Source organism: Chelonia mydas, chromosome 23, assembly GCF_015237465.2.
Source record: "Chelonia mydas isolate rCheMyd1 chromosome 23, rCheMyd1.pri.v2, whole genome shotgun sequence".
In the NCBI taxonomy this organism is placed as follows: Eukaryota; Metazoa; Chordata; order Testudines; family Cheloniidae; genus Chelonia; species Chelonia mydas.
In genome coordinates this window covers 18,355,229-18,375,447 of record NC_051263.2, presented here as the reverse complement: position 1 = coordinate 18,375,447, position 20,219 = coordinate 18,355,229, and the positions used below count along the sequence as shown (strand labels likewise).

Sequence of the window (20,219 nt, the reverse complement as noted above, 5' to 3'; positions counted from 1 at the left end):
CCGCTTCCACCACCAGACCCCACTCCCCTCCCTAGGGATAGAACCCAGGAGTCCTGGCTCCAGCCCCCTCTCCGGTCCCCTCCCACAGCCGGATGTGCCCCAGGCTGGTAGGGCCTCCCCAGCAGCGTGGTCCGTGCGATCTGATGCAATGGTAACCTGATCCCTTCCCAGCGCAGCCAGCGCCCGAGCCCGGCTCCCCCAGTCCGCTCGCCCCGCCGCCCGCGCCCGGTCCCCTCCGCGCTGCGCCCAGGGTGAGTGATGGGGGGGCCGCTCCGGAGCCCGCCACGGGGGGAGGGGGGGGCTCTGCCCGGGGCGTCCTGACCTGCCAGCACTTGGCTTGTCCCAGCCTGAGCCTGCGGCCTCTCTTGTGGTGCCAGCTGGCCAGCTGCTCCCCTCCCAGGGCCGGGGAGAGAACCCAGGAGTCCTGGCTCCCAGCCCCCCCTGCTCTAACCACCGGACCCCACCCCCCTCCCAGAGCTGGGGAGGGAACCCAGGAGTCCTGGCTCCCAGCCCCCCTGCTGTAACCCAGTAGACCCCACTCCCCTCCCAGAACCAGGGAGAGAACCCAGGAGTCCTGGCTCCCAGCCCCCCCTGCTCTAACCACCAGACCCCGCTCCCCTCCAAGAGCCGGAGAGAGAACCCAGGAATCCTGACTGCAATTTTCCAACTTCAGAACCAGAGGTGACTGTCTTCCAGCGGCTATTCCCTGTCTGAGTAGCTGGGAGGGAGTGGGGTTTGGTGGGCTGGGAGCCAGGACTCCTGGGTTCTATGCCCGGTGAGGGGAGTGGGAGCACATGGTTAGAGCAGGGGGGGCTGGGAGCAGGGACTCCTGGGTTCTCTCCTGGCTCTGGGAGGGGAGAGGGGTCTAGTGGTTAGAGCGGGGGGCTGGGAGCCGGGACTCCTGGGTTCTCTCCTGGCTCTGGGAGGGGAGAGGTGTCTGGTGGTTAGAGCGGGGGGCTGGGAGCCGGGACTCCTGGGTTCTCTCCTGGCTCTGGGAGGGGAGAGGTGTCTGGTGGTTAGAGCAGGGGGGCTGGGAGCCAGGACTCCTCTTAAATGTTGAAAAGTTGCTTGGCGAATTTGAACGGTCTCTTTCTTTTTGGAGAATAATTGGCCACCGGACAGAGCGGCGTGAGTCCGAGGCGTTAAGAGAGAAAGAAATCTAAGGAACAAGGCGAATAGTGGCTGTGATGCCAACTATTGGTGAGGATTTGAGGAGTCGCGTTGATCCTGGAATTAGTGGTAACAATGTAAGTACTCAGGTTGTTTGTAGTATTAATGGAATTGATTTGAGTAACTCTGGTGTATGACAGGTTTCGGAGTGATATCAAGTTGAGTAGTAACTAGCTGGAGTATTGGTGGTATCTATCTGAGTAGCGACTCTTTGGAGTATCTATGTTAGCAATTCGTGTAATCACTCCATAGTGTATTAGTGGTATTGATTTGGGTAGTAACCATTTGGAGCATTAGTAACTCTTTGGAGTATTAGCGATATCAATTTGACTAGTAACTCTGGAGTATTAGTGGTATTGATTCAAGAAGTAGCTAGTTGAAGTACTAATAACTAGAGTATTAATGCTATCGATTTGACTGGTAACTCTGGAGTACAGTTAAATCAATTTGACTAGTAACTCTTTGGAGTACCAGTGACATTGATTCAAATAGTAGCTAGTTGGAGTATAAATAACTAGAGTATTAATGCTATCAATTGGACTAGTAACTCTGGAGTATAGTTAAATCAATTTGACTAGTAACTCTTTGGAGTACCAGTGGTATTGATTCAAGCAGTAGCTAGTTGGAGTATTAATAACTAGAGTATTAATGCTATCAATTGGACTAGTAACTCTGGAGTATAGTTAAATCAATTTGACTAGTAACTCTTTGGAGTACCAGTGGTATTGATTCAAGCAGTAGCTAGTTGGAGTATTAATAACTAGAGTATTAATGCTATCAATTGGACTAGTAACTCTGGAGTATAGTTAAATCAATTTGACTAGTAACTCTTTGGAGTACCAGTGGCATTGATTCAAGCAGTAGCTAGTTGGAGTATTAATAACTGGCGCATTAATGTTATCGATGTGATTAGTAACTCTTTGGAGTATGAGTGATGTCCATTTGAGTATTAACTTGGGAACATTGGCTGTATCCATTTGACGAGTAGCCATTTAGAGTATGAGAAACTCTTTGCAGTATTAGTGGTATCAGTGTGAGTAGTGACCCTTTGGACCATTAGTAACTCTTTGGAGTATTACTTGTGCCAATTTCAGTAGTAACTACTTGCAATATTAGTGGCATTGATTTCACTAGTCACCCTTTGGTGTGTTGGTGGTGCCATTTGGCTAGTAACTCTTTGGAGTAACAGTGGTAACAATTGGAGTAATAACTAAGTAGTAATGGGGCTTACAATGTGGGCAGTGACTGGAGAATCAGAGGTGACAATGGGAGTGGCAGGGATGGCTGTATTATTGGGAGCAGTGATGGGGTTATGGTGATGTTACTGAGCAGAGTACTTGTAGGATTAGTGGTTATAACGTCAGTGGCTACCATGTTCCTACAATTAGTGACAGTGTCAGGAGGATCAGTCAGGGGGTTATGGTGTTGGAGTACGAGTGACAGCGTTCACTGTCACTGTGTTTGTGGCATTGTTAATGATGCTGTTTGTTGTAGCAGTAGCAACAACGTGAGTGATAACGGTTTGGAGTATTTTCTGGCAACAGCGTGAGCAGTAACAGTGTAGCTAACACTGTGTGTGGCAGGCGCAGGAATGGCATCTGGAGCCTTGTGGAGGGTAACAGTGTTGCTAACAGTGGGCGTACGCTAGCCGTAAGGGGGCCTGGAGGCTTGTGGAGGGTACTGGTGTTGCTAACGATTGTAGGATGAGCAGTAACTGTGTCCGCGCACTGTTGAGGGTAACAGTGTTGCTCACACCGCCTGTAGCAGGAACAGCGTTCATAGCGTTGTTGACGGTAACTGTGTGTAGCACTAGCAGTCACGATGTCTGTTGCACTGTTGAGGGTAACGGTGTTTCTACACCTTTCCACCTGGCCCCACCCTCTCTACACCCCGACAAAAGCTGAAGGCCATGTCTCAGGGAACACCCCCGCTGGGCGCAGGTGTAGCCTGCCAGCTGCAGCGGTTGCAGGAGTGGCAGTAATGCTGCGGAGAGTACCAGTACTCCGAGTATTGTCCTGTGGCCAGACCTGAAGCCGGGTCCTTCTTTATCTCGCCTGCAATGTTACAATTAAGGAGTAGGTGCGGCCTGCTTGTTAAGGAGGCAATTGGCTCCCGAGGGCAGATCCGCCCCCCCCGGGCTGGGAATTGTGAAAGGGACGCTCTCTAATGGGGGGGGAAGGGCAGGGAAGCACATGGGGGGGGCGCCTCTGACGGGTGGGGCGCGCGTTGTGATCCAGCGATTAGCTTATCCAGCTTCCCAGGCCATGGCTGGCAAGGGCCCTGGGGCACCAGGGTGGGGTGTGTGTGTGCGGGCCTGGGGTCTGCAAGGGCTCTGGGTTTAACCCCACCCCTCCTGTCTCTTCTTGATGCCGTCCCTGACCTTGACCAACAGGGGGTGCTGTGGGGAGCAGGGCAGGGCGCTAGCTGGTGTGGGGGAAGCCAAGGGAGGCCGTATTGGGGGACAGCAGTGCAAGGCCACTGCGGCTCCCCCTTCCTGACTCCCACTGCTTCCCCGGCTCTGACCAGCCCAGGCTGGGTCCCATCCCTGGCTCTGGGAGGGAACTGGGGGCTGGTGGTTAGAGCAGGGGGGCTGGGAGCCAGGACTCCTGGGTTCTCTCCCTGGCTCTGAGAAGGGAGAAGGGTCTAATGGTTAGAGCAGGGGGGTCGGGGGCTGGGAGCCAGGACTCCTGGGTTCCTCTCTGCCTGGTAATTAGCTGTTCCTGACTCTGACACACCCTCAACGGCTGCTAACTATAATTATTTTAGTGCCCCCCGGATATTTTAACGAACACCAGAATAATTACAGCCAGTTAGCCACGAGGCCTAATTAAAACTTCCGTCAGATGCAAACCCATCCGCGTCAGGGCCCGAAGGGGAAGACGAAGGCAGGACGCGGCCCCGAGACGCACCCGCCGCCGGCCCTTATAGAGACATGAATCCCAGTGGCTTGTGTGTACACATCACAGAGCACAGTGGAAACTCCCACGGCTGCCAGCTGGACCGGGCTCTCCCCCGAGCCGGGCGCTCCCCCCACAGCCAGCGTCCTGCCCCACAGCGCCCTCCGCTGGGAGAGGCCAGGGCTGGAGTAGCTGGGTCCAGTGGGTTGAAGTAGCCAGCCCCCTCCTGCTCTCGCCACTAGACCCCACTCCCCTCCCAGAGCTGGGGAGAGAACCCAGGAGTCCTGGCTCCCAGCCCCCCTCACCCCCCGCCCCACTCTAACCACTAGGTGTGGTGTGTTTCGTTAGTGGGAGTGGGTGTGTGTTTGTGGGTGTGTCCCCCTGCTGGAGAGGACAAGCCCTGCGGTGTGGGTGTGGGCGTGGGTCCGGGTCCATGCCTACATGTTGTGTTGGGAGGAAATAGAGATGTGCGCGTGTGAATGATGTGCGCCATGGGACTGGCAGGTGTGTGATTGCATTGGGGACAGCTGGCGCTGTGTGTGTGTTGGGGATAGGCAGCTGTGCATTGACCAGTTTTGGGGTGGGAGGTGCGTGTTGTGTGTTGTTGTGTCGGCAGGTGTGCGGTTGTACTGGGCACAGCCAGCTCTGGGTGTTGTGTGTGGGGGGGGGACGGACACAGGGGGTGACATGTGTGTGCGCTGTGTTGGAGGAGGTGTTGTGGTGCGGACCCAGGAGGCTCTATGTTGGGAACACTTTAGCGTGTGTGTTGAACTGGACGTTTGTGTGTTGATCTGTGTGTGTTGGCAGAAGAGGGGGGGGTCGTGCTGCAGTGGGTGTTAGTGTCCAGGGCCAGCAGGCTCTGTGTGTGTGTGTGTGTGTGTTTGTGTTCACCTGTGTGTGTGCAGAGGGGGTGTTGTTGTGCAGAGCCAGCAGGCTGTGTGTGGGTGTGTTGATCTGCGTGTTGTGCAGGGTCAGCGGGCTGTGTGTGTCGATCTGTGTGTGCGCTGAGGGGGTGTTGTTGTCTAGGGCCAGCAGGGGGTGTGTGTGTGTGTGTGTTGATCTGGGTTGTGTTGCAGGGGGTGTCATTGTGCAGGGCCAGCAGGTTGTGTGTTTGTGTTAATCTCTGTGTTGTGTTGCAGGGGGTGTCATTGTGCAGGGCCAGCAGGGTGTGTGTGTGTGTGTGTGTGTTAATCTCTGTGTTGTGTTGCAGGCAGTGTCATTGTGTAGGGCCAGCAGGGTATGTGTGTGTGTGTGTGTGTTGATCTGGGTTGTGTTGCAGGGGGTGGCATTGTGCAGGGCCAGCAGGGTGTGTGTGTGTGTGTGTGTGTGTTGATCTGGGTTGTGTTGCAGGGGGTGGCATTGTGCAGGGCCAGCAGGTTGTGTGTTTGTGTTAATCTCTGTGTTGTATTGGGGGGGGTGTCATTGTGCAGGGCCAGCAGGGTGTGTGTGTGTGTGTGTGTGTGTGTTAATCTCTGCGTTGTGTTGCAGGGGGTGCCAGCGGGCGGTGTGTGCTGTGCCGATCTCCACGTTGTGCGGCCAGACTCACACCCGCCCCAGCCCCCGCCTGCGCAGGGGTGTGATTGGCCGGGGTGTGCACGTCTCTTGGCGCGGGTGTGCGGCTGGGGGAGCTCGTGTCTCGGCGTACGGGGTGTGCGACCCCCCCCACACACACACACCTGGCCCGACCCCAGATCTCCCCGTCTGGCCTGTTCCCGCCCGGGTGAGTGTGAAGCGCCGGGTGCGGGTGTGCGGGGGTGTGTGACACAAACCCTGTTGCAAGGCCAGGAGGCGGTTGCATCAGCCACCCGGGGGGGGGGACGGGACGGGATGGGGGGCCGCAGAGCCCGGGGGGGGCGCAGCGGACGGGGGGGGGCAGACAGACAGTGGGGGCACGGCACCATCACATCCCCCCAACAAGATCACACCCCCCAGCCCCTAACTCAGTGGGGGGGGCGATGGGAGTGAAACTGGCGGGGGGGGGCTCTGCAGACAGGGGGTGTGTGGGACCCAGAGCTTTGGGGGGGGATCGGGAACTGGGGGGGGGCGCTCTGGTGTTGGCTAGTTTCTCTCCAGTAGCCAGTGGTTAAATCCCAGGCTCCCCCCCTAACGCCCCCCTCCTCCCCTCCCCCACTCCTCTGGAGCCAGCAACAGCCACGTGTTCGCATCCCGCAGCTGCCTGGGAGCCGAGCAGGAGCCCGGCTCCGGGCGGGGAGGGGGGGTCTAGTGGTTAGCGTGGGGAGGGGGCGGGGGGCTGGGAGCCAGGACTCCTGGGTCCCCCCACATTAGCAGCGACCAGCCAGACGCTGGGAGGGGGGAGCTAGGATCATGCGACAGGGACCCTGCACATGACCCCAGCACCCTGCTCCCCTCCCCGAGCTGGGGAGGGAACCCAGGAGTCCAGGCTTCCAGCCCCCGCCCCCCGCCCGCCCTGCTCTGGATTGCACCCCACCACCACCACCTTCCCAAGGACCCTTTTCAGGTATGGGCCGTGGTTAACCCCTTGCTGCCCGGACCCCAGTGTAGGGGTGCTGGGAGGTGGATCAAAAGTTTTCCAACCACTCCAAAGCCTTCGAGGCAAGGCCGCCTCTGGGTGAGGGTCACCTGAAGGGACCCCAGGACTCCTGGGTTCTCTCTTCTGCTCTGGGAGGGGAGTGGGGACTGGTGGTCAGAGCAGGATGCCTGGGTCCAGCTTTTGGGGGGGGGAAGCGGGCCGGAGCCAGAGGGTGGGGCCCAAGCAGGGCGGGCCATTGCCACCCTCTGGGGCGGGAATGGGAAGGCGAGGCAGGGACCCTCAGACTGGGACTGATCTGAGCGGGAAAGTAGAAATCAGGCGTTTGGGCTCCCAGTACCGCCCACCCTGCACACACCTGCTCTAACCACTAGACTCCACTCCCCTCCCCAAGCCAGGGAGAGAACCCAGGAGTCCTGGCTCCCAGCCCCCGCCGCCCCCCCCAGCCACTAGACCCCATTAGCCTCTCAGAGCCAAGAATAGAATCCAGGAGGCCGGGCGCGGCCGCCAAGTCCGGAAGAATCAGGCATCAAAGTTAAGCCCCAGCATGTGGGAAATGCAGGAACGGGCGCAGCGCCAGCTCCTGCCCTTAGGGGGAGCCAGGCGCCTTCCCACCCCACCCAGCCGAGATGGGCGCACAACCTGCCCCGGGCGGCCGGTGTTCCCGTCCGTTCCCTGGCGCTCAGTTCAGGAAGACATCAGCCAACCCGCTGACTCTGAGCCCGCCCCTGATCTCGCACCAGACCCCACTCCCCTCCCAGAGCTGGGGAGAGAACCCAGAAGTCCTGGCTCCCAGCCCCCCCCTTGCTGTAACCACCAGACCCCGCTCCCCTCCCAGAGCCGTGAGTTTGTTGGTGACATTCTCTCTGTCCCATCATGGAGGGGAAGTGTTGTTGAGTGGTCGGGAAGCTACTTCAGGGCTCCCAGGACCTGGGATGAGTAGCCGTGCCTCAGTTTCCCCATCTGAAAAATGGCAGACCGGGGGGCTTCTTTCTGATCAGCTCATTGCATCCACCAGGAACAGCTTGGCTCTCTCCAGCTCTGTGCCCCACCCCCCCGGCCCCACTCCCCAGGCAATCGGTTCCATTATTGCTTTGCTCTTGGTGGAGAGGAGGAAGGGATGAGTCACATGAACCCCCTCAGGTGGTTGGTGTGGCAGGATGGATCAGGCGAGGTTTTTCTGGCAGAGATCGGGAAGTGTTATTGCCAGTGGACAAAGCCTCGTTTGTAATTCTGCTCACGCGTGTTAAGGATTGGGAGAGGAGAAATTGTCCATTTTATGGCACTCGGTGTGTGCAGGTTTCATCAGTCAAAGGGAATTAGGCACCGAAATGCGCTTGAAGAGACGGGCCTGACTGATTCAAACACGGGACGTTTCACCGGGAGGAAACTGGGTTACTTAAGACGTTTGAAATGGACAGAAATCGGAATTTAATCATTGAAAAGGGAGACGTTTCAAGAAAGGGGCTAATTAGAAACTCTGAAATGTCAAGATTTGGAAATTGGATTGAGCGGCAGATTCCAAATGAGGCGGCTTGGCTGAATCAGGCTGTTTTAAAAAGTGTAAATTTCAAAAAAAAAAAAAAGTCAATTTTGAAAATGAGGAAAAGAGGCTTGTTTGGGAAATTGGAAATTGAAGCAAAGGGCAGTCCTTAGAACTTTTGAAAGGTAAAAAATGGAAAGATCTGGTTAGTCTGATGAGAAACATTTAACATTTCAAACGTTTTAAAAAGTGAAAAGGGCATTTCAAATGTCCAACGTTGCCAAGTTGGACCCTTCCAAAATAAATAACTTGGCCTAACGAGATGAATGGACGTCCCGGTGTTTTTCAGGTATTTTCGTTAGCAAATCTGATGTTTCAAAATGAGGGACATGGATTAATTGGAAATGTCGACATTCCAGAAATAGAGCAAAAGGTTATTCAGGACATTTTCAATGTCAAAAATAGAAAACGTGATTCAGTGAAAACAGTTTGAACTTGGGAATATTTGCTTGATTAGAAAATCAGATATTTCAGCACTAGATCACTGGATTGTTTAGGGAAACTGACAGTTCCAAACGTAACACGTGTTTTCATTAGGAAATTTGAAATGTCAAAATGAGAGAGAATTGATTCACTGGACAAACCGCGGCTTTGAAATGAGAGAACTTGAAGGAGAAATGTCGGCGTTTCCAAACATAGAAAACGTGGCCACATTTGAAAAAGTGGCGTTTCGAACGCAGGGGGAAAAGGGACCATTCAGGAAATTAGCTCATGTGGCAAAGTGTAACTTTCAAAGGAGAAAATCGGCTCAGTTAGACGACGCGACGTTGTGCAATTCAGAACATTGAGGCTTAACGCCCGAAAGTTCCCCGAGACGTTTTGGGTGAAAATCTCAGACTGAGCAAAAAGGCCAGGTTTTGATGGGAAAGAAACCAACAACTTTTGGATGCAAAATTCTTGATTCCGTTGCCCTCGGCTATGCGGGATAAACACGAGTCTCAGCTGTACGGCTGTCACGGGCCAGTTTGCGGTCAAGACAGGGTGTTTTGCCAAAAGATCTGCCCTGGGGTTGTTTCCAGGAGGTCGCTGAGACTGCGTGATGTCGGAGAGCGGGTTAGGTGATCCCGGAAGTCCCGTCTGGGCTTGAGATCTGTGAATTCTTGAGGGGGGTGACGCCATCCCTGGGGTGGATCCGTCAGGGCCATTGCCTCTTTGCGTTCAGATTCGTCTGTGGGATCCCGGCTGACGGGCAGCGGCGAATCTCGTGTTCACGCCATTGGCCCTCCTAGGAGACTGTCCCCTGCTGCCCGCGCCGCTCTAACCACTAGATCCCACTCCCCTCCCAGAGCTGGGGAGAGAACCCAGGAGTCCTGGCTCCCAGCCCCCCAACCCACGCAGGGATTGAGCTTCTCCTTCGTTTGGGCGGGGGCATTCCTGCCTGATCCCTTTCTCTGGTTTCTAGGTGGGAAGGTGACCCCGGCGCTGCGCCCCAATAGTGATCTCTGACACCCCGCCCCCCCGTACACGCACCTCACGTCCACACCCCGAACTGGCCCGCGTCCGCCATGGAGCTGCAGAAGATGGAGGAGCAGGAGGGGCTGGAGATGTTAAACGGGTCTGTCCCGGAGTGCGACAAAGCCAGCAGCCTGGAGGATGGGTGAGTATCGGGGGGGGGGGGGAATGGACGGGGGGGATTGGGGGGCTAGTGGGGGGAGTAATGGGGGTATCTGGGTGAGTAACCAGGGCTACTGGGGGCGGCTGGGTGGGCGACCCCCACATTGGGGAGGGGGAAGCTCTAAATGGGAAGCACCTGGGGAGCTGCGCTGGGGAAGGGACCCAGGCATCCGAGCTTGCAGCCCTCTCACCCTGCAGCCCTTCCCCTTGCAGGGACCCCACGGCGGAGGTGACAGCGGCCGAGCAGGAGGGCTTCCTGCCCCACGCCGCCGGCAAGAAGCTGAGCCAGTTCACTGACGTAAGTGGGACCCAGGCGTCCGGGCCCTGACGCAGAGCCGATCCCACTCCCCAGCAGCCAGAGCCCTTGACTAGTCCCTCCCCTCTTTGACCCCTGCTCTTTGACCTTTCATCGGACCCTCGCCCGCTGTCCCTTTAATCTTCGCCCTTTGACCTTTCGTCGATTCCTTGCCGGATGTCCCCTTTAACCCCTACCCTTTGACCTTTCGTTGATTCCTCACCCTGTGTCCCCTTTGACCCCTGACCTTTCATTGATTCCACACCCAGTGACCCCTTTAACCTCCAGCCTTCACCCTCTCCTCATTGTCCTTTGCTCTTTGACCTCTGAGCTTGCCCCTCCTCTTTTCTCATTGACCTCTGACCCTTGCCCTCTCCTTGTCACCTTTCGCTTTTTGACCTCTGACCCTTGCCCTTTCTCATTGCCCTTCCTCTTTGGCCTCCCAGTTGTCCTTTGACCTCTGACTCTTGTCCTCACCTTGAAGTGGTTTGATCTTTGACCTCCGACCTTTGCCCTCTCCTTGCTGACCTTTGCTCTCCTGTGTATGACCCTTGCCCTTCTATTGACGCAATGTGTTCTTTGACCTTTGTCTGCTCTGTTAATTGCTTTGTTCTTTGACCTCTGACCCTTGCCCTTTCCTCACCATCCCTTGCCCTTTGACCTCCGCCCTCCCCCAGGCTCTCACCCCGCCCCATCTCTCTCTCTCGCCCGCAGTTCGAGGGGAAGACGTCGTTCGGGATGTCGGTCTTTAACCTCAGCAACGCCATCATGGGCAGCGGCATCCTGGGCCTCGCCTACGCCATGAGCAACACGGGCATTGTGCTCTTCGTGTGAGTGCCGCCCCCACAGGGCACTGCCTGGGGGAAGATCGCAGCTCCGGGGTCACTGCTGCCCCCACAGGGCACTGCCCGGGGGAAGATCACTGCGCTGGGGCCACTGCCTCCCCCCACAGGGCACTGCCCGGGGGAAGATCACCGCGCTGGGGCCACTGCCTCCCCCCACAGGGCACTGCCCGGGGGAAGATCACCGCGCTGGGATCAGCAAGATATACTCCTTCTCCACCAGGTGGTGCCAATGGTTGGGAGCTATAGCAGAAGGAACCAGGACTCCTGGGTTCTCTCCCCGGCTCCAGGAGGGGAGTGGGACCTAGTGGTTGCGGGGGGGGGGGGTCTGGGAGCCAGGACTCCTGGGTTCTCTCCCTGGCCCCGGGAGGGGGACTTACGCCTGCCCACCGTTCTCTTGGCAGCGTGCTATTGATCTGCATCGCGCTGCTCTCCACGTACTCCATCCACCTGCTGCTGAAATGTGCTGGCGTTGTAGGTGAGTCGAGGGGGGGGAAGCTCCCGGCTCCTCCAGCCCTGGCCTCGCCCAGCGGGAGGCGCCGACGCTCTCTAACTCCCGCCTCTTTCCTCCCGCGCAGGGATCCGCGCCTACGAAGAGCTGGGTTACCGGGCGTTCGGCCCGGGCGGCAAGGTGGTGGCGGCGGTGGTCATCTGTGTGCACAACACGGGAGGTGAGAGTTGGATCTGGCCGCTAGACCCCACTCCCCACCCACAGCCGGGCAGAGAACCCAGGCATCCGGGCTCCCAGCCCCCCCACTTCCAGCTCTAACCCACTAGACCCCACTCCCTGCCCAGAGCCGGGGAGGGAACCCAGGAGTCCTGGCTCCCAGCCCCGCTTGCTTAAACCACTAGCCCTCACTCACCTCCCAGAGCTGGGGAGGGAACCCAGGCGTCCGGGCTCCCAGCCCCCCTGCGCTAACCCACCAGCCCCCCCACACCCTGCCCAGGGCCGGGGAGGAAACCCAGGCGTCCTGATGCGGGTGTTTCTCTTGCAGCCATGTCCAGTTACCTGTACATTGTGAAATACGAGTTGCCTTTAGTGATACAGACGTTCCTGGGCCTGACGGAGAACACGGAGTGAGTGAGATCGCGCGGGGAACCGTTCCCGCCCCACTGCCAGCCGGCCCCCTGCCCTGTGGCCCGATGGGAGCCAGCGCGCCCTAGAGGGGAAAGGCCCCGGCCGCATTTCTATCTATAAATGGGGACATCTGCCTCTCCTGTTCACACGCCTTCCCTGCCTAGGCATGGTGCCCTCATCCCCTACAGTCAGCCTGGCCCCCACACCATCCTACCAGACCCCACTCCCCTCCCAGAGCTGGGAAGAGAACCCAGGAGTCCTGGCTCCCAGCCCCCCCTGCTTTAACCACTAGACCCCACTCCCCTCCCAGAGCTGGGGAGAGAACCCAGGTGTCCTGGCTCCCGGCCCCACGGATTGCATCAAGCCATGGAGAAGGAGCTCCCTAATTCCATAGGGTTCCTGGTGGGTCCCGTAGAAGGTTCTAGTTCCCTGCCCCCCCGCCCCATGAGTTTTGCCCCCACACCTGTGTCACCTGGGGCCATTCCTGACCCTCCCCTTCCCCCGCACCCCGATATCCTGCTCCCAAGGAATTGGCCGGCCCAGAGCAGGAGCATTTCCCTCCTGGCCCCGTCTCTCCCAGCAGGGGGCGCTGTGGGGTGCCGGCTGCCGGGGGGGGGGGCGCTCCTGGCTGCTCCATCCCCACCTCCCCCTGCAGGGGGCGCTGACACCCCCCCCCCCCCCTCCGGTGTGTCTCTCGCAGGAACTGGTACATGAATGGCAACGTGCTAATTATCATCGTCAGCGTCTGTGTCATCCTGCCCCTGGCGCTCATGAAACATCTCGGTGAGTGTGGGGCTGGGTGTGTGTATGGGGGGGGGCGCCCGGCAAGGATCAGCCCCGCGGGTCTCACCCTCTCTCCCCTCCCCCACAGGCTATCTGGGGTACACCAGCGGGCTCTCGCTGACCTGCATGGTCTTCTTCCTCATGTCGGTGAGTCCGCCCTGCCCCCCCCCCCCGCTGCCCCTCCCCCGCCTGCCCACCAGGGAGAGAACCCAGGAGTCCTGACTCCCAGCTCCCTGGCTGGCGGGAGGCGGGGGGTAACCCGCCTGCTGGGGAAGGGGTGTCTCTCACCGCCTCCCCCCACCCCATGGCTCCCCCCCAGGTGATCTACAAGAAGTTCCAGATCTCCTGCCCGCTGAACGGGACGGAGCCTGTGACACCCCTCGTCTACTACAACGGGCACAACGCCAGCGCCGCGGGCACCGCCGGGGACGAGTGCACGGCCCAGACCTTCACCGTCAACTCCCAGGTGAGAGGGGGAGGGGGCCAGTGGTTAGAGCAGGGGGGCCGGGAGCCCGGACTCCTGGGTTCTCACCTGGCTCTGGGAGGGGAGTGGGGTCTGGTGGGTTAGAGCAGGGGGGGGCCGGGAGCCAGGACGCCTGGGTTCTCACCTGGCTCTGGGAGGGGAGTGGGGTCTGGTGGGTTAGAGCAGGGGGGGCCGGGAGCCAGGACGCCTGGGTTCTCACCTGGGTCTGGGAGGGGAGTGGGGTCTGGTGGGTTAGAGCAGGGGGGGCTGGGAGCCCGGACTCCTGGGTTCTCACCTGGCTCTAGCAGTCAGCCTTTCCCCTCCCCCCGCAGACGGCGTACACCATCCCCATCTTGGCTTTTGCATTCGTCTGTCACCCAGAGGTGCTGCCCATCTACACAGAGCTACGCAGGTGAGGGGCGGGGAGGGGAAAGGGGTGGGTGGGTGGCTGGCCGGGGGAGGGCACGGCCAGGTGGGTTCAGGGAGATCAAGTCACTAACGCTGTTGTTATTGGCGCTCAGGGGGCGGGGGGCCCGGACTCCTGGGTTCTCTCCCTGGCTCTGGGACGGGAGTGGGGTCTGGTAGCGGGGCTGGGGGCCCGGACTCCTGGGTTCTCTACCTGGCTGTGGGAGGGGGAGTGGGGTCCAGTAGGGGGCCTGGGAGCCCGGACTCCTGGGTTCTCTCCCTGGCGATGGGAGGGGAGTGGGTTCTGGTAGCAGGGCTGGGAGCCCGGACTCCTGGGTTCTCTACCTGGCTGTGGGAGGGGGAGTGGGGTCTGGTAGCGGGGCTGGGGGCCCGGACTCCTGGGTTCTCTACCTGGCTGTGGGAGGGGGAGTGGGGTCCAGTAGGGGGCCTGGGAGCCCGGACTCCTGGGTTCTCTCCCTGGCGATGGGAGGGGAGTGGGGTCTGGTAGCAGGGCTGGGAGCCCGGACTCCTGGGTTCTCTACCTGGCTGTGGGAGGGGGAGTGGGGTCTGGTAGCAGGGCTGGGAGCCCGGACTCCTGGGTTCTCTACCTGGCTGTGGGAGGGGGAGTGGGGTCTGGTAGCAGGGCTGGGAGCCCGGACTCCTGGGTTCTCTACCTGGCTGTGGGAGGGGGAGTGGGGTCTGGTAGCGGGGCTGGGGGCCCGGACTCCTGGCTGTGAGAGGAGAGTGGGCTCCAGTATGGGACCTGGGAGCTCTGACTCCTGTGTTCTCTCCCTGGCTCTGGGAGGGGGAGTGGGCTCCAGTAGGGGGCCTGGGAGCCCGGACTCCTGGGTTCTCTCCCTGGCTCTGGGAAGGGAGTGGAGTCTGGTAGCGGGGCTGGGAGCCCGGACTCCTGGGTTCTCTACCTGGCTGTGGGAGGGGAGTGGGGTCTGGTAGCGGGGCTGGGAGCCAGGACTCCTGGGTTCTCTCCCTGGCTCTGGGAGGGGAGTGGGCTCCAGTAGGGGGCCTGGGAGCCCGGACTCCTGGGTTCTCCCCAGCCAGCCCCCGGGGCAGGGTGGCGTTTGACCCATCTGTCCCCCGCCAGGGCCTCGAAGCGGCGCATGCAGAATGTGGCGAACGTCTCCATCCTGGCCATGTTCGTCATGTACCTGCTGACGGCCATCTTCGGCTACCTCACCTTCTACGGTAAGGCAGCGCGGGGCTGGGCCCCCAGCAGGGGGCGGCAGGGTCCCTTCCCAGGGCCCGGCTCCCCCTGCACTGACCCCATCAGTGCCCCCTAGCGCCCCCTCTGCCCAGCCATTTCCTCTGCAACCCCACCGCTACGGCTGCATGTCCCTCCCCGATCCTCCACCCCTCACCCTGTCCTGCGCGGGGCCCGGCTGGGCTCCCAGCTAACGGCCGGCCCCCCGGCCCTTCTGTCTCCCGCAGGGAACGTCGAGTCGGAAATGCTGCACACGTACAGTGAGGTGGATCCCCTGGACCGGCTCATCCTCTGCGTCCGACTGGCCGTGCTGATGGCCGTCACGCTGACGGTGCCCGTGGTGCTCTTCCCGGTATGTCTCCCGGCTGCCCCGCTCCAGAGGTGGCTGCATCTCGGCGCTGGGCAAGCTGTCTTGGTGTGGCGTTATGTGCGGCTGTTCCCCAGCTGCCCCGCCCCAGAGGTGGCTGCATCTCAGCATTGGCCGAGCCGTCCCCGTTCAGCATTATGTGTGGCTGTTCCCCAGCGGCTCCGCCACAGAGGTGGTTTCATCTCGGCGCCGGGCGAGCTGTCTTGGTGTGGCGTTATGTGCGGCTGTTCCGTGGCTGCCCCGCCCCAGAGGTGGCTGCATCTTGGCCCTGGGCAAGCTGTCCTGGTATGGCGTTGTGTGTGGCATTTCCCCTGCTGCCCTGCCACAGAGGTGGCTGCATCTCAGCATTGGCCAAGCCGTCCCTGTTCAGCATTACGTGTGGATGTTCCCTGGCTGCTCCGCCCCAGAGGTGGCTGCATCTCAGCACTGGGCGAGCCACTGCCATATCCCTGACCTCTTTCCTTGTTTCCTCCCAGATCCGCAGAGCCATCCAGCAGCTACTCTTCCATGGGAAGGATTTTAGCTGGATTCGACATGTGAGCATCGCTATCGGCCTTCTGTTCGTTGTCAATCTCCTCGTCATCTTTGTCCCCAACATCCGGGATATCTTTGGAGTCATTGGTAAGTCCCTGGCTCCAAATGGGCTGGGGGTTGGCCCTCCAAGGCGAGCCGTCTCCATGCAGCTGTTCCCCACTTGCCCCATCCCAGAGGTGGCTGCATCTCAGCGCCAGGCAAGCCCTCCCCGTGCCGCGTTACGTGCAGCAGCTCCTCAGCTGCCTCACCCCACCCCAGAGGTAGCTGCATCTCAGACCTCTCTCCTCTCTCCTCCCAGGCGCCACCTCCGCCCCCAGTCTCATCTTCATCCTCCCCAGCATCTTCTACCTCCGCATCGTTCCCAATGAAAAAGAACCGCTGAGATCCAGGCCAAAAATCCAGGTACCCACCGCTGGGGGGCGCAGTGCCCTGGGGAGTGGGGGGCGCCGTTCTGTGGCGAGCAGAGGGCTCGTTGGGGGGGTGCCATGCTGTGTGGAGTGGAGGGCTTGGTGGGGGGGCAGTTCTGTGGGGTGGGGGCAGGGAGCTGGACTGTACTTGGGGGGGGTCTCACCTTCTGCTCCCCCTCTGCCCCCCAGGCCGCCTGTTTTGCTGCCCTCGGCTTCATCTTCATGGTGATGAGTCTCAGCTTCATCGTGGCTGACTGGGTGACGACCGGCCGGAGCAGAGGTGGGGGGCACTGACCCGCCCCCCCATCCCCCGGCACAGACACATGGACCCCACTGGGCCAGCTCGGGGGGCCCAGACGTCACTGGGGCAAGGGCACCACCACCTCCCACTGGCTCTCGCTCCGCTGCAGCCGTGGCAACGCTGAGACCAGTGCTAGGGCCCGCCCATTGGCCAACTGTCACCATGGCAACGCTACAGACCCTGGCAGCAACTGGTGTCCATGGGAACGGCGCCAGTGCTCTTCCATTGACTGTTACCGTGGCAATGCTACAGCACCTGGTTTCCATGGAAATGGTGCGAAGGCCCTTCCATCGGCCACCTGTTACCGCGGCAACGCTACAGCTCCTGGCAGCGACTGGTGTCCATGGGAACGGTGCCAAGGTCCTTCCATCGGTCGACTGTTACCGCGGCAACGCTGCAGCTCCCGGCAGTGACTGGTTTCCATGGGAGTGGCGCTAAGGCCCTCCTATTTGCGCCCTGTAGTCATGGCAGCCTCCCATTTCCATGGGACAAAGGTCCTGATTGGGCCATTGGTGCCATGGCAATGGCAGGTTCCCCACGACTACTGAGTCCCCTGACTACAGCGCAACCGGCTTCTCCTTAGCTCCCTGTCGCCGTGGCAATGCGGCAGGTCCCCAGGGGAACAACACCAGGCCTTTGTTGCCGTGATAACGCTTTGGTTACTGCTGGAGTGGGTGGGTGGGGGATCCCATAGCAACAGTTCCCTCCAGACAATGCCTCCCACCTCTTTGGTTCCCATGGAGACAGGAACACCCCCTCTCTCCCGCTTGTACTCATTCCCTGGCGTCAGTCGAAGAGGGACTGTGAATCTGACTGTGCCAGGGCGGGGGCTGGGTGAGTCCATGGTGCTCCCTGGACGACAATCTAATTTATTGCTCTTATTTAATTTGGAGCCAGCAGCCAGACCAAAGAGCGATGCCGGTCTCACTGTTGGGGCTAGTATCGTGACACCCCCCCCAGGATTCCTGGGTCCCTTCCCCGGCTCCAGGAGGGGAGTGAGGTCCAGTGGTTATAGCTGGGGGGGGAGGGGTTGGGAGCCAGGACTCCTGGGTCCTATCCCCAGCGACGGGGCCGCGGACCGTCCACTTTTTGTGCCTCAGTTTCCCCACCAGGAGATAGGGGCGCGTTCCCATCCTGCTGAGGATTAACCCTCGAGCGTCTGGATTCTCCAGGGCTGGAGGAGATGCTGTTACTGTTACAGCAATGGGGGAGGTAGGGGTGAGCGTCCCATGGAGCCTCAGGACTCCTGGGTTCTTCCCGGGACGCCTGGCTTCCTGAGCGGGGCTGGGGGGAGGGGAAGCCATGCGCCTTCAGGCCTGTTTTCCACCTGGGACAGGTCCCAGTTGCAGAATTCACCCCACATCAGCACCCTCCCCCCACCACACGGGAGGTGTCGGGGCGGGCGTTTATCGAACCCTGGGTCTCCTTTCTCTTTTCAAACTACCTCACCACACAGAGACAGGCCCAGGGTCACTAACGCTGCTCGCCCCAGCCCCTTCAGAGAGCAAAGGGTTAAGGACGGGGCTGTCAAGGGGGGGGCACCCCCCTGATCACGGGGTGGGAGGCAATCCGGGTACAGGCACCCCCTCGGAGCCGGAGAACGCTCCATCTGCCCTGTCGAGAAAGCCCGGGGCCTCCGCTTCCTCCTCCAGAAACGGCTAGATCTCACCCCAACGGCTCCTTCTCCCCTCTAGAAAAATCCTCGTGCCTACGTGTTTTCCTCCAGAAACCGCTAGTTCCCACCCCGGCGCCTCCATCTCCCCCCTAGAAAAATCCCGACACCTCTGCTTCCGCCTCCAGAGATCTCTAGATCCCGCTCCAGCGCCTCCGTCTCCCCTCTAGAAAAGTCCTGGGGTCTCCATGTCCTTCTCCAGGAACCTTTCGATCTCACCCCAGTGCCCCCACCTCCTCTCTAGAAAAATCCCGATGCCTCCACTTGCTCCTCCAGAGAGCTCTAGATCTCGCCCTGACGCCGCCATCTCCCTTCTAGAAAAATCCCTTATGCCTACATGTTTTCATCCAGAAACCTCTAGATCCCACCCCGATGGCTCCATCTCTGCTCTAGAAAACCCCGGGGTCTTTGTGTCCTCCTCCAGCGATCTCTAGATCCCACCCTGATGGCTCCATTTCCCTTCTAGACAAGCCCCAATGCCCCCACCCGCAGCAGAGCTCCTCCACCGCAGCAGCCTTAGCACTTAATGCCTCTTCAGCCCAGTGCCTTAACACCCCCCCGGCCTCTGGTGCAGCCCTCTCCCCTCAAAGTAGCCATCTCCTGCCCCCCAAATTCTACCCCAACCCTGGCCATTCTGCCCCGCCGTGGCCCACTTGCCCCCCTGCCCCAACACAGCAGTTATATTGGCAGAAAGGGGCCCTATAGAGAATCAGGACTCCTGGGTTCTCTCCCTGGCTCTGGGAGGGCAGTGGGGTCTAGTGCTGAGAGCTGGGAGCCAGGACTCCTGCTCTAACCACTCCAATAGTCCCTTTCTCCAGGGACAGGTTCCCTGGAGCCGAAGGAAACTGACATTCTGCCAGCCAGGCGGGGAACACCCCCCTGCCCACCACCCAAAAATTTGGCTACCATGCAACCAACTCAGAGCGACTGATCTCTTTTATTGGGCCCACAGCTGGGGAAAGAGACAAGTTTCCGAACTTCTGCAGAGCTCATGTCCCTCCCCTGGGAGTCGGGCTGGTAAAAGAGATTACATCCCCCACCTTGGCTGTGTCACGTCCAGACAACGCCGCCAACCCCCCACCAAAAAAATGTCCTTTTCCAGAAGGAGAAACAAAAAAAAAGACCATTTTGGAAAGCGGGATTTTTGCCCCCCATCCGAGGGTCTGAAAACTTGGCTTTTCCCCCTTACTAACTCTCAGGACGTTTTCCAAACCGTCGGGTTTCCTTTTCGGGGCCCGGCGTTGCCTGGGGCTCGGGGACGCTGGTAGAAGCGTCCCGGGTTCAGATTCTGGGGTGGATGGGTTCCAGGCCTGGTTAATTCAGGGCTGGCCTGGACGGGATAATCACACTGGGGCTGGCTCCCCCACACTGAAAACCGTCATCCCGCCAGCCCCTAAAGTTGGTGTCTCGGTCTATTGATCCTTTCTGGATTCACGTGACTCCAGACGCCCGAGGCTTTACGGAGATAAAAGGGCCCCTTGAAGCAGCTTTTCGGTCAGCACGTCTGGCCCGATCCTGTCCCCAGTGCTAGTGACAAAGCCAAAAGACCCCCCTGCTCCCCATTGCAGCAGGGGTTCCCCACCCCCATGGCTGGAGGGGGGGGGCGATGCTGTGGGGAGGGGCACCGCAATGTGAAAGCGATGCAGGGAGCTGGTGGCTTTTGTAGGGTAGCTCTGGGTTTCAATAAATAGCAACCAGACTTTCCCGCCTGCCTGAGCTGTCTGTGTGTGTGGGTCAGAGGGAAGGGGGGTGGGGGAGTGTGACATGCTGGGAGGGGGCAACTTGGGGGTCTACGAGGGGAGGGGGAGGCTGGGGGTTATGAGGGATGGAGGAGGCGGGGAAGGGAGGTTGGGAGTTGTGTGAGCGTGGAGGAGAGGTGTTAAGGAGGGGGGGGTTGCAGGGCAGATACAAAGGGGAGGGGGAGGGGGGAGCAAAGGGCAGGGCAGGGGGGTTGGGGGCAGGGCCCTAGCTGTACGTTACCCACCAGAGAGAGGCAGCTGGAGCCAGTCCCCCAAACAGCCCCTCCCCAACAGCACAGCTAGGCTCCCCTCCTCTGACTTGGGGGGGGGATCCCCACAACCTCAAAGGTGCGTCATACTGAGAAAATGCCCCCCACACGC

The 20,219-nt window shown here is 59.8% G+C and overlaps 1 protein-coding gene across 10 annotated transcripts; it reads left to right on the top strand.

The window, feature by feature from the left end:
- The first annotated feature begins 89 nt into the window (after positions 1-89).
- Positions 90-19,803, top strand: SLC38A5 (solute carrier family 38 member 5). Of its 10 annotated transcripts, XM_043534388.1 has the most exons (18): positions 113-251; positions 608-681; positions 1,103-1,247; positions 9,522-9,716; positions 9,947-10,031; positions 10,743-10,858; positions 11,275-11,348; positions 11,449-11,541; positions 11,866-11,947; positions 12,649-12,731; positions 12,820-12,878; positions 13,051-13,197; positions 13,527-13,606; positions 14,702-14,802; positions 15,046-15,170; positions 15,662-15,806; positions 16,018-16,121; positions 16,316-19,803. In XM_043534388.1, the coding sequence occupies exons 4-18, from the start codon at positions 9,625-9,627 to the stop codon at positions 16,418-16,420; spliced, it is 1,491 nt and encodes a 496-aa protein (XP_043390323.1). In that variant the 5' UTR covers positions 113-251; positions 608-681; positions 1,103-1,247; positions 9,522-9,624; the 3' UTR covers positions 16,421-19,803. The 10 variants fall into 10 exon arrangements, with proteins under 10 accessions (XP_037744288.1, XP_037744287.1, XP_043390325.1 ...); XM_037888359.2 differs by lacking the exon at positions 608-681 and having other exon boundaries at positions 108-251; XM_043534390.1 differs by lacking the exon at positions 1,103-1,247 and having other exon boundaries at positions 112-251.
- Positions 19,804-20,219: the final 416 nt, after the last annotated feature.

What these genes read in the sequence shown, in the direction of transcription:
- SLC38A5 (XM_037888360.2), top strand. Translation starts at nt 9,625, where the DNA reads ATGGAGCTGCAGAAGATGGAGGAGCAGGAGGGGCTGGAGATGTTAAAC. An exon ending in GAAATGTGCTGGCGTTGTAG is followed by an intron (nt 11,349 to 11,448) that starts GTGAGTCGAGGG and finishes CCTCCCGCGCAG; the next exon opens with GGATCCGCGCCTACGAAGAG. An exon ending in ATCTACACAGAGCTACGCAG is followed by an intron (nt 13,607 to 14,701) that starts GTGAGGGGCGGG and finishes GTCCCCCGCCAG; the next exon opens with GGCCTCGAAGCGGCGCATGC.